General features: G+C 37.1%; 1 protein-coding gene across 1 annotated transcript in view; it reads right to left on the bottom strand.

Moving 5' to 3' along the window:
* Positions 1-10,656, bottom strand: part of ANGPT1 (angiopoietin 1) — a 171,668-nt gene extending 161,012 nt beyond the window's left edge. Inside the window, exon 1 of the mRNA XM_005230968.3 lies at positions 9,921-10,656. Coding sequence (XP_005231025.1) covers positions 9,921-10,217 — 297 coding nt within the window. The 5' untranslated portion in view covers positions 10,218-10,656. The remainder of the gene's footprint in view (positions 1-9,920) is intronic.
* Between the last annotated feature and the right edge of the window lie 2,274 nt (positions 10,657-12,930).

Raw genomic sequence — 12,930 nt, 5'->3', positions numbered from 1 at the left:
GTCACACACAGGGTGAAGTATGAAGTTTTAGCCAAGGAACAAAGGGGAATAGTTCATTCAGGAACAGATTAGGTCATCTCTTTGAGCAATTTTCACTCTAAGCAGATCCTCAAAATTCCAGGCACAACACCAAAGGCACCATGGTTTGGGGATTGCCCGTTATTGTGTTGACTTGCTGATGTGGCCTAGAAGGCCGCAGGAATCTCCTGATGAGTTAAGACTGTACAGAGTAAATATTTAACTATGACACAAGTAAATATACTTAATACTTAAGTGTTAATGGCAGTGATCCTAAATCCTTATTTCAGCTACTTTCATCTGCATATGAATACCCAATTTTCAAAGGCTGTAGCAGTCTTCCTTGAGCCCTTTGGTGTTGGAGAGGACTTCAGAGAACCAGGTTGTATATAAAATTATTCTGTGAGATTTCATAAAATCTGAGTTATTTCTATACAGGTTTTTCATAGAAAATATTAGGAGAACTAGTGTTCTCATAGTGATGGTGAGATAATTATCTGAAGATCCTTGCCTTCTTGAGAGACCAATACATGATTCAGAAGAGAAAGGCAAGTAAATGATGCTGTTATTCACTCTCACTGTTACTCACTGAGCTGATGGGAGAGTTTTAAAAAAAGAGATCTATTTAATAAAATTGTCTTTCCTGCAAGACTTCTGCATGAGAACTAAAACTTCCAGAAGATAATTATTACTAAAGCTATTCAAAGCTGAACGTACAACAGTGAAAATCAGCACATTTGAATACAGCCATAGGTGGTTTAATCCAAATGAAAATTCATTCAATACAATGCTCAGAAAAAACAAATTACAAAAATCATCATTTAACAACTACATTATTTTTTCCTAAATCTCCACTGTGCAAGACAATATTTGCATACAAGAGTATTAGAAAGAAAAATAAAATTTTATAAGCATGGGCTGACAACTTTAAAACGTTCATAAGTAATATGATCCAAAGGGCAGGCAAGTCTACCACAACACTGAAGATAAATGTAAAAGAACCTCTAGAGACTGTAGAAGCACTGCTCTTTTGATTTTTGTGGGTATTTAAAACATGTTTTGTGGATTTGGAGTGTATTAAAGGTCAAATACTAAAATACCTCTCAAAATAGTAAATTTACACATCAAGAATCAGATTTTTTCCACCTACAGTCAGGAAGTGAGAACTCTACTTTGAAGGCTGTAGAGCCTTTGATAATGACGGAGAGTTTGTTGCAGCATTTAAAACAGTGGACAGGAGCACTCAAATGACAAATGCTTTTCTCTTTGAAACCTTGCAAGTTCCCTCTGTGGGCTTAGGCTGTTGTGGATCATGGATGAGAAAACAAAAAGCTTGGCCTGCTAAACAATGTTAACGCTAAAACAGAAGCTTCTTAACATAGATAACATCTTTCAAGAAAATCCTCTTGCACACAGAAAGCCTTTAAAGGAGGTTTAGATGTGAAAGAAGGCAGGATCGGTCTATAAATGGCATATCAGCCTGCAGCAGAATTAGTTTTTAGATTCAGAATTGATTAGTACCAATCTAGTCATCTGTGCCCTAGTGCGAAAGAAGCCATGCTGCCAAAAAGAGACAAATTACCTTCTAAGGTCATCTGCTCATACTCACAGTTTTCTCCCACAGTTCTCTAGTCTTTTCTTAATTTTCTGGCAGAGGTGCTTAGAGCTTACCCTATCTCTAGGGTAATCTCTCTAGCCTATTTGCCTCCTTGGTACAGAGGGAGGAGAAAGAATGCCAGGACCCAATTCCTCAGGCAGAACAGTGTCAGAAGGGAATTCTTCTGACTGGAACAAGTGCATTTTGGTTGTTCCCATACATTCCTATTGCAGAAGGAACGCCTGGTACATTATTTGCAACAAGACAACTAGAAAAACATGGCAAATGGCAAGAATTTACTCCAACAAATAAAAAATTTCCAGAAGACATGATGAAAAATTATAACTATATAGTTACGTCAAGTCCTATTAAAGAAGCAGATGCCATGCATGCACAAGCACAATCAGGTTTGTCCTGCAACACAGGCACATGTAAGGACAGTCACATGTCTGGTTTGGGGAGTACACAGTCCAATAGGTTTTCCAGAATATATGAAAATTCTTGCTTTCATACACAGTCTGGAAAGTACAAAAGCAAAAGCACCCATAATTTATTTGCAACACAGTATGGGGACTCATCCACATAGAATAATGCATGTACAATAGACAAGATTTCATTTTGCTAAGAACTCTTGTAGGTTTTTTGAGCCAACAGGTCAATTCCAGAAGAACAACAGATTGACAGAAGGTAAGTAGGTATAAAACATAAGCACAGATTTAAGACACAACACTTCGAAACAGACTTCAATGTACCTCAACACCAAAGACTCCAAAACTCTAAATGCATATGTGTGTGTGTGCATGCATATATGTGTGCCCACACTCAAGCAGCAGGGTAAGGTGTCCAAGGGAAAGGAATTTTGCAGACTTCTTACAGAATTTTTGATCAGCCACTTTTTACTCATGGATCTTCAACACAGATTTTTCAACTACAAGACTGTATCTGCACTTGCAGCCTACATATCTCTCTTAAGACAGGAATATTAACACAGCATATGACTGACCATGTACTACCATATAGCAGACCTTTAAAGTACCTTTGCTAAAGACATAACTATTTCACCATAAAACTAGCATAGTTCTCTAACTATTATCCTTTTCCTACTGGATTTTTTTTTCTTTTTTTTTGTCTTCATTTCTGCTGCTAGAAGCTAGTCAAGGGAGTATAAGAAATTTCTTTCAATCATGTTGCTCCATGGCCTTAGAATACCGATTTTTTATATTACTTCCTCCAAGGGATTCTAAAGTTACTTTAATCCCCCCCCCCCTTTTTTTTTTCTTGTTTGTTTGGTTTGTTTTAATTCTGAAAGCAAAATATTTTTCAAAATGTAGAATAGTGCAACTTCAGCATCTTTCCAGCTGATCCTATACCTGTCTTGCTTTGACTGTCTGTACCCATGTTTTTTCAGTATTGAGCTAGCCCTACTGTTAGGTCTTGTTTAGATAGGAAGTTGCATTAGTTCAACTTGCATCAGTTTTAAACAGGGATAAGTAAACTGGTGCAAGCCCCTGGGTAGACTTCTTACTCCAGTTTAGGAGTGAATTACACTGTTTTAGATTAATGTGATTCCTAACTAAGGTAATGAAAAGCAAAGCTTGATCTTTGTGCAGGAACATTGATGAGAATGTAGTGCAAATGTGCAACAATTTATGGCATTTCTAAGTTAGCTTTCCAAGTGAATATTCATCACCCTGGTTTTTCATAATACTGTTTAAAATATGCACGTGTGGTTACACAAGAATAACCTTGTGTTAAAGTACAGCTTGTTTCATAAGAAAAAGAACCCATCCCATGAAACATGAAACTATTTCAATTTCCTTTTCCTGATCAAGCTTCAACTCTTTAACAAGAGAGGAAATCCTTACGCTACTGGGATGACTTTTATACCAGGGCTGTTTATTCAAGACACTTGAACTAGTGGTGGTGAAGATGAGGTTCACAGCACAGCTAAAACCATGATGCCCGTTCTAGAAGGTTCTTCATTTGCTAGCTCTTCCTTGTTTGCACCTTATTGCAAATACAGAGAAGAGGACTGAGCTAAGCTGAACTGTAAATTGAGATGGATGCAAGTAGGTTGCTAAGTATCTTCACCTTTCAGGTTACACTTGCAATAAATCACACAAGTGAGCCCAGGTTTGATGACAACATTGCTGGTAATAATAGCTCTGAAAAGCTAGCCATTCCTCACTGGTTTTCCTGAGAATCCATACAAGACTAAGCTACAGTTCTATTAATTTCAGATGAATAAAAGTTGAAGCAGCAACTGCTCAATGGATTTTAAGAACACTGCAAGAATGACAATTCTCACAGGTAGCAGGACATATATAACCCACTTAGACAACTGCAGCCTGCAAAATATACTTAGCATTATAGACTAATGTTAATTGCATTTATCTGCTTATTTTTTATTAATTATTTTATTTACTAATTTTAAAACTAATTTCCTTCCAAAAAAATTTTAATCTCAGCATGTTTTCTGTAAATATTGGAAATATTATTATCATACAGAAACTGTTAATACCACAAAATACTTTCCACTAGAAAGACTCCAAAAGCAATACAAAAAATAACATATTAAGACTCCCAACAGCCTTGTGAAACTGAGTAGTAGTACTATATTGGTGTTAGAAAAAGGAAACAGGAATACTTAAAAGTTCATGATTTCCTTGCAGTCACAAGGGAAGTCTGTGCTACAGCCATGAACAGAAATAAAGCTTAAATCCATCCCACTTAACAGAGGCGTTTAAATCAGGAAGCGAGCTGTTCAGGGTTTCCCTGGAGTCAATGAAGAGAAGTAGGGACTTCCATAGGATGGTTCAGATGGCTGGCTCTTCCTCTGGGCTTGCTACTGTCTCTGGACACAGCACTGAGAGATTCCCCACAGCAAAGAAAAACCTATCTTGGATATCACTGGGTTTTGGCCAGAAGTTTGGGTGGGATGATGCAGGCCTAAAATACCCAGCTTTATACTTTTCCCACATGAGGTTTCTTTTTTTTTTTTCTTTTTTTTTTTTTCCAAGGCACCCAGCACTGTGAAGTAGAGATTGTGTCCAAACCACAGAAGGGAATGGGAACGATGAGTTCTCAGCACCCTCAAAATGACACACCATTTACTTTATATTAGTTTCATTTAGAAAAACTCTCAGTGTTCCAAATGAGATCTCCCACTGGGCATGTTGGTTGGACAGTTCAGATGACTAATAAATGTAATATTTTATTGTTACCAGAAAGTTCCTAATTACAGCTGTCATCACTGAAAATAAACACATTCAGGTTCTACTGCACATTATGATAAAGCCTTCTGTCCAAGCATGGGAAATATCTTTTTTAACTAATTTGCTACCAAATGTGGCAACATGTGAGACTGCCCTTCAGTCTACTTCTCTGATTCTTCTACTTTAAAAAGAAAAAAAAAAAAAAAGCACATTGCCAAATGGGTTATCCCCCAATAATATAAAGCTTTCGAGCATTTCCACATTTAAAGTGTGGAAACCCTTTTTCTTGTGGGTACCTCAGAATATCCCATGGACTTCAGCAATTTGATTAATAAAAATTTAAAATGCAGGCATATTATTGGCCAAAAGACTTTTTGAAGGTAAATAAGCAAATTTTGGTTTACACTCAAACATGAATTTTCTTAGAAGCAGTTTGTTTCCATGAACTTTTTTTTGCTCTTTAAATTTGGCTTTTATATATATTTACCCATTGAACAGGACATACTAGATAAGTAATTTCACTAATTTGAATCTCAGCATTTGTTCTGCAGCTTGCTTATGGGAACTGCACTTGTGATGTTACTATGATGAGGTTTTGCTTTGGTTATGAGAATTCATTGACTCCAAAGCAAAAAGGAGCACCTACAATAGCAAACAGCCTCTGGATCTACGCAAGAAATCCAAGTTCAAGCTGGATGCCAAAATAGGAGACTAGTGACCCATTTTGGATGAAGCATCCTCACTGTTTCCTTTTAGCCCTGGTCCATCTTGAAAAAGGAAAGATTTCCTGGAAAGCCATTACTTATACAGACCTCTTAACAATGTTCATATTAAATGACAAACAGAATGGCAGATTGCAAATCTAATGACCCGCTTTTATTTGTGAAAATTAACAGGAGTTCATCATGGATCTCATGGTTGCACTTAACATCCAAATATTATGTAGACTTTAAGGTCACATGTTATATTACAAAATGCCCAGTGAGACACAACCATAAATAAAATAGAATTTTTACTATTTCTTGTAATAGGACAATTAGCGAAAATTGGTTTATTAGTGTGACAAAATTTACAAGTTATGACCACCTCCACTTTTATATGAATATAAATTTGCCTCATAGGATACTATCACAGCTCTTTAGATCTGTCCTTTTCAGGGCAGGCTCTGTCACACTTTCACACAGCTTCATGGCACATGATATGTGAAGAATTTTCCCATCTTCAGCAAACCATATAAAATGCAAGGCAAAATCCAGCCTCTACACACACATAAGCATTTTACTACCATTTCATGGCAGTGCTAGGGCCTGCTGGTAAAGACAGCAGAGAGGGGCAGACTTTCACTGGAGCCACAACACACAGTGACAGACTCTAGCCTTTCCAAAAGCCAGTTTCTTCTATACAACGACTGGTCCCCATCAAAACCTAGATTCCTTTCATATTTAAAACCCTAGTGAGCACTTGCAATGTTAATTCTGTAAAATAAGTCAACAGAGCACAGAGAATGCTATAGACAATTTATCAAAACCATAATAAGAATAAACTTTAAACTAGACTATCAAATGGTGACAGATACCCCGGAAAAATTGTTCATAATTTCTTTCTTTAATGACTGAATCTAGCTTATCATTTTATATTTCTTCTCTTATAGCTGGTGACAGCACAGGCAGTTTGAAGGGAAAGGTAAGTGACTTGAAGCTTCTTCATTGGGTTTAACTGTAGTGGTGCCATCAATATTTGCAGAGAAAAGGAAAATGAAGTCTAAGTTTGCCTGACCAAAATGATTGTGGTTCACTTTCAACTCAAACCTGTACATCTGTGTTAGCTTCTTACAGTACACTATTAATAAGCATTTATTTTAAACTTCTGTAGTATTCTTCTTAGGTAATGATCAGAAAAAAAAAAAAAAAAAGAATGGATCATATAAAGTTCACTTATTACTGTAATAACAATTATTATTACTATTTGGAATAAGGGATAAGTATATAAAACACTCATCTGTATAGCTATCCTGAACGTGTACCGAGTCCATCGATACTCTAAGTTCAGCAATCTGACTAACAGAAAGTTCCCAAGCAAGACATGATGATAACATTTCATGTAACTCCTCTTTGGCAATACTTAGACATGTCAATTAAATACCAAACAGTATCATGTGTGCCAGTCAGTTACTGCAAAAAAAGAAAATGTGATGAACTGTTTGTTTTGAACTATTAGTATAAACATATTGCAGAAATGAAACCCAAGCTTAAACAATGGGGAAAGTTATCCGGTATTAAAATAAACAGTTCTAGGAAAAGCTCTAAAAATGTTTACCAAGTCATCTGCACGGCGCGTTTTGCCATGTCCCTGGTTTGTCAACCAATCCCAGTTATGCTCACTATAGATATGCAAATGTTAATGAACAAGCCTGGGACTTAATTGCCTGTTATTGGCTCCTCAAGCCAGCCCATTCTTATCTATAATCAAGCTCGTAGGTAGTCAAAGAAGCACTTCTGGTTTTAAGCATAAAATTTACCTTTTTTTTAAAAAAAAAAAGAATGCTTGCTTTGCTTCTAGAAATCTGCTAGTTTAGGTGTGAAAGAAAATAATTTTTAAATTAAAATACTACAGAGTTAAGCAAACCATGATTCTTGCCAACTTTCTCAGTAAATACTCTTTCAATATTTCAGGCTAATAGCCTTTGTGGTGAGAAAACAATGCACCCTGCCAAACATTGCGTATATATAATTTTAATGAAAGATATATATATTACCTGAAGTAATAAACATATTTCCTTTATGTAAGTCAGAATATATCTCAAATTCTTAAACACTATTTCTTATTATAACTATTTGCTTCCATTCATGGACCTATAACTGTTATTTATTCTTTATTTTGTTCTTAACAGGTGCATTGTAAATGCTGTTTAGTGTAGCAGCAGTTATATCTGATACCAAAAATCTAGGGGAAAAAATAAATGCAGAGAATAAAAATGAGACGCAAGATATATACATAATATATTCATTACATTTCAGCATTATGCTTGTTTTGAAAGGAAATGAGTTATGTCTGAGATGCTTTGTAACGGCAGCATCAACAAAGCAAATTTGGTATTCAGAGATGCTATAAAGGAGCTGCATCAACCTCATTTGTTCAGACTGAGCCATACTCCGTCACACAGAGAAACGGGTCCTTTCATTCCAAGGAAAACTGACACATGGGGATACGTGCACAATCCCAGTTTTATGTAAACCCCTGGGAGCAGTGGCTTGGGGGCTGGGAAGGAAAGGAGGAGGGGGATAGTGCTGCCCATAGCCTGTTTTACAATCACTGCAGAAGAAAAGTCCTCAAATATAAGCCCCTTTCACTGGGCTGCCTACCTGTTTAATCACTTCCCTCCAAAGTGTGAGAGGACTAAGCCTAGCTCAAACATTCACACTCCAGAGACTCAAATTTCTTCATGTTCAGTTCACAGTGAAATAGTGATCTTAGTTCAGTCTCTAGTGGACAAACACAGAATAAGTAAAGTCTTACAAGCATGATTCAGCAGCCAATTTGCTCAAGTAAAATCATGTGTACATAAACACAGATAACAACTTTCCTCTTTTTAGTGCTTGCCTCAGCCTCCCAAGGTACAGTAAAATAATTTCCTAAGAAATGCTTTCATCTACAAGACATCCCCTTATCTCCAGCTTTATATTCCCCGATGCAGACCAAGGTGTTAAAAAATGAGGGAAGTAGTCTAAAAAAGAAATGCTTTGTTATACTTTGTTTTATAGTCACATGTTTACTGGACAGAGTCTTTTCTCTCTTGCTAGTGCCAGATATGCAAAGAGCGCAATTAATTTACCAAGGCATCAGGAAACCTCCGAAGATTTTAGTAGGGTTAGGGGAATGGGGACAGCTGTATGTGCTTTTTAACATATTTCTATCTTGTATACTGTCTGGGTGAAACAAAACTTGTAAATAAGACAGGTTACAGTAACTTTGCTAATACAAAGGTTTAGTCCACCTAGTAGGGTCTTCGCTAGGTTCTTATTGATGCTCATTCTTCCTATGAACTTGTGCTAGAGTTAAATCGTGTATCTCTCAAATGGGTACATATAGCAGTTTTCTTGTGCCATCTTACATGACTAGTTGCATCACTCAATTGCTCAATTTTCTAAGTTTTTCCAGGTCAAAATGCAATATGAGAATGGGAATATTACAAATAACTATATACAAAGACTGTTTATTTATTTTTACTGGTCAGCTATCCCAAGGCATTTTATTACCAAGGCATGGACAAGATCCTGCAAGGTATGTAATTTTACACAAGTGAGTAATCCTGTTAAGGTGAATGGGACTGCTCATATGAATGAAATTATTCACATATTTAGGTCTTTTCAGGCCCAAAATTCAGCTCATACCTAAAATACCGAAAAGTTCATTAAAAGTTTAGAGCTATTGCACAGTCTTAAAAATAATTATTCTGCTAAGTTACTACAACAACTTCAAACCCATTTTTCCCTTTCTATGAAAGAATGCACTTATTCACACAAATTAAAACAGGCTGTTTCAAGTCCAATGTAATCTACATAGTTAAAAAGTTTTACTGCAATGTTTCAGGAGTGTGAATGCCCATATACTTTCTTCTTTCTTTCCAGCAGTTAGCTGGATAGAATACTATTACAGAATCTGTTTATGGAGGAACAATGATATTCTTAACCCAGTGCCTTTAAACGCTGATATTTTTAAAATGCTCCCTTTTGCTGTCAGCGTAGCAGGTACACTGCACAGCATCTGATCTGAAGCTGTGAATTGTAAGTAGAGTTTATAGGAGTACTTAGTAAGTTCTGTCATTACAGTCTCTGCAGGATTTTTTCATTCTCTGATTCACAAACATCCATGGTCTTTTGAGATAAAGCTTTAAGAAGTTGTGTCTTTCACTAACATGAAGAAAATTCTGCTCCTGAGAGTAATGTCAGTAGGAAGGCTGAAACATTTCTACCCTCCACAGCGAGAAACTAGATCAATCCTTATTACCTCAGTTCTCATAGAAACTAATGAAAACTTTGAACATCACCAAAAAAATCCATTTAGTGAAAATGAAAAAAAGGAACACTTACTTTTTGCAGCCACTGAGTGTAATTTTCCATCACATGTTCCAGATGTTGCAGTTTCTGGGAAGAGAAATCCTGTTCCACGTGAGGAGCATCTCTCTGAAGAGCATTTGTGTTGTACTGGTCTGTCGTGCTTTCACGACAGTTCCCGTCCTGTTCTGGCAGAATGAAAGTATAGGTGCACTGCCCGTGCTGAATCCGGTTAAATCTTCTCCCACTGGCTTCTGGACCCCGACGCTGGTTATTACAGCCTATATGAGCAAGAACCGCTGCCAGGAAAGCAAAGGAAAGGAAAACTGACATGTTATTATTACTTTCTTTTCCTACTTCAACAAAAACTTTTTCTTCCTCTTTCTTTAAATTTGTTTTTAATTTCCCTTAAAGTCTTTGGAGAAAGGACTGGAGAAGCGCACTTTAGTAATCAAGCTTGGATAAACTTATTTTTTTAATTTCAGTATGAGGATAGCTTCCTTAGTTAAAATTGGGAATATTTATTGCATAGTAGTTAAGATTTATTGTTTCCTCTCTGTTACAGTCCAGCATGTAGCCTGCTTTAGTCAGCTGCATATGCATATCCCAGTCTCTTTCCCCTACACTATCTGCTGCAGAACTGCTATTTTCTCTCAGGCTTCAGTGAGTTTTATTAAGGTTGCACTTTCAAGCCAAGCTGGAAGCAAGCAGCCTTTCACAAGATGACTTGACAGGAATGCGTGTATGAGTGCGCCCCTATGCTAAGGATGGCTGATGGCTCAGTACAGAGGGATCATCTTACAAACTGGCTGGATGCATGACCTCAATCATGCATGGCTTTCCAGCCCCTACTGCATACACTGCTAAGGGCTTTTGACGAATGCACATAAGTTTAATAAGTAAGGCAGTCCACCTTAATACACTTCATATGTTCACACTGACCTATTAAAATGTAGATAAAGTGTAGAAGTTTGTTGTAATCCCTCTGTAAATATACAAAGCACTGAAATTAAAAATACTTTCAGTTCTGCTTTGCTCAGTATCTATTAAAGAATTCTAAGTCAGGCGAATGACACTTATGGGAAAAAAGTTACATTTAACCCTAACGTGCTTCAGCTACTTTTCTAAGACAATTGTGTTCCTTTAGCAGAGTTTGCAGAGAGCTTTTTTACAGCACATAATTAAATTAAGGCTGCCAAATAGTATTGGGAAACGGCAGTTCAGAAAGATAATAATTTTCTATGTTTGGCATCTAAACTAAGGTAAATAATTAGAAAACAGTGAGGGACGGTGGCTGAACTATTCCAGATTGTCTTCTGTCCTGCATAGTTATCACATGCAAAACACTCCTTCCAATTTGCAAGTCTGTATAGGCTATACAGGCACCTCTCATATGCAGAAACTTCCTCAGAAAAAGATTGTGGTAACTACTTAATAAACTGTCTTACACTTAAATAATGCCTTTGGTATTTGCTAGAGACAAATAAAAATTGCACAGATTAGAAACAGAATTGGAATATTCCTGAAATTCAGAGGAACTTGGATATGAGTTCCTGCTCCAGTATTTGCTGTTGTTACATAAATACCAGCCAACGCTTCTGCACACCACTTTGCACAATTTTCCCCATTAAAGTGGTTTTCTAAATAGCAATAGTACATCACTAAGAAAAAAACAACCAGCCTGCAAGGTTTTTACCGACAAGGAAACCTACTTGCAAGAAGACTGAGTGCAAGCACCTTCAGTGCTTATGCAATTGCCACCTGTATCACAACTACAATTTAATTCTAAAAGAAATATTAAAAGAATATTTAGCCAGGCATCTGACCTGCTCCTGAGGAAGCTATTCCTACTCAAAACTGGGGATGGAGGCTTTTTATCTTGCAACTGGAAAGAAATCACTGCATCTGAACCAGTAAGAAATATCCCCTATAATAATATAGAGAAATGAGAAAGTCTTATCTTGCTTTAAAATATTTGTATGCCCAATGTATAGAGAAAAAAAGGAAAGAATACAAAGCAAAGAGCAAAGCATCAATGCTACTGTTGCGTTTAGCAAGATCAGAATATCCTTCCATCTCCGAAACTGTTCAGCCCACCTTTACACCCTGGTTTTTTTTTTTTTCGTTTTCTGTCTCTGAAAATCTACTAATAGCTTGCTTTCATATAGCATTTCTCATACTTCTCCCCCATCTAGTTCTCCAGAACTAGTTCCTCTGTGGTTTATTACACTGCCTTTGCAATTATTGTGAAATGTAATTGCAAGGTATTTGCTCATATAAGATCAGAGAGCTTCAGTTAGGAAGAAAACTCTAGGATCAGACATTGACCTGAAGGGTTAGCATAAAACCAGCTATTCCTCATGAGGCAAAGCAAAAATACCAGAGCACAAACATGGTTAACAATACATACTTTTTTTTTTAAAGTAAAAAGAGAACTTTATGAAAGGTCTTCAGAGCAGCTAAAAGTGGGATAGCAAAGGTGGGTGTACAAAGGCTTCTAGATTTTTAGTTCATATTTTAAAATACTGTTGTTTACACAAATGCCACATTCACTTTCTGCAGAGTATTTATATCCATGCAAACATGGAAAAGTGTGATTTTAAACTTACTGTTGATGGTTTTTTTTAATGAGAAAAGACTTCACAGAAGAGCAGGCTCACTTTGTTGCTATTGCATGGCCCCTTCCCACTGGCTTGAGGTAACTTCTTCCCCTTCTGTCCCCCTCTTCCTAAGGTAACAGCCATGAGGACCTTCAAGAAGCGTACCATTATCAGGCATCTTTGGCATTTATTTGGCATCTTATGTCTCCAGCTTACTGCCCTGCCACAGCACCTGCCTCTCAAAGCCAGACCCCTGACCACAGGCCCCAAACTGATGGATCACGGCCAGCACATCATGGTCAGATGCCACAGTGGGGAGAGGTGGCAGTAGCCAGAGCACCTCCTACCAGCACAGTGCACTAGATGTCTCCTTACTAGGGAGAACCAAGTCCCCCCACCCATGTACTGCCCATATCTGTGCTGTAAAAGTAGCCCATCAGAGACAT

Source organism: Falco peregrinus, chromosome 3 (genome assembly GCF_023634155.1).
Source record: "Falco peregrinus isolate bFalPer1 chromosome 3, bFalPer1.pri, whole genome shotgun sequence".
NCBI lineage: Eukaryota > Metazoa > Chordata > Aves > Falconiformes > Falconidae > Falco > Falco peregrinus.
The sequence above is the reverse complement of the archived record's forward strand: the minus strand, read 5'-3'. Positions and strand labels throughout refer to the sequence as shown.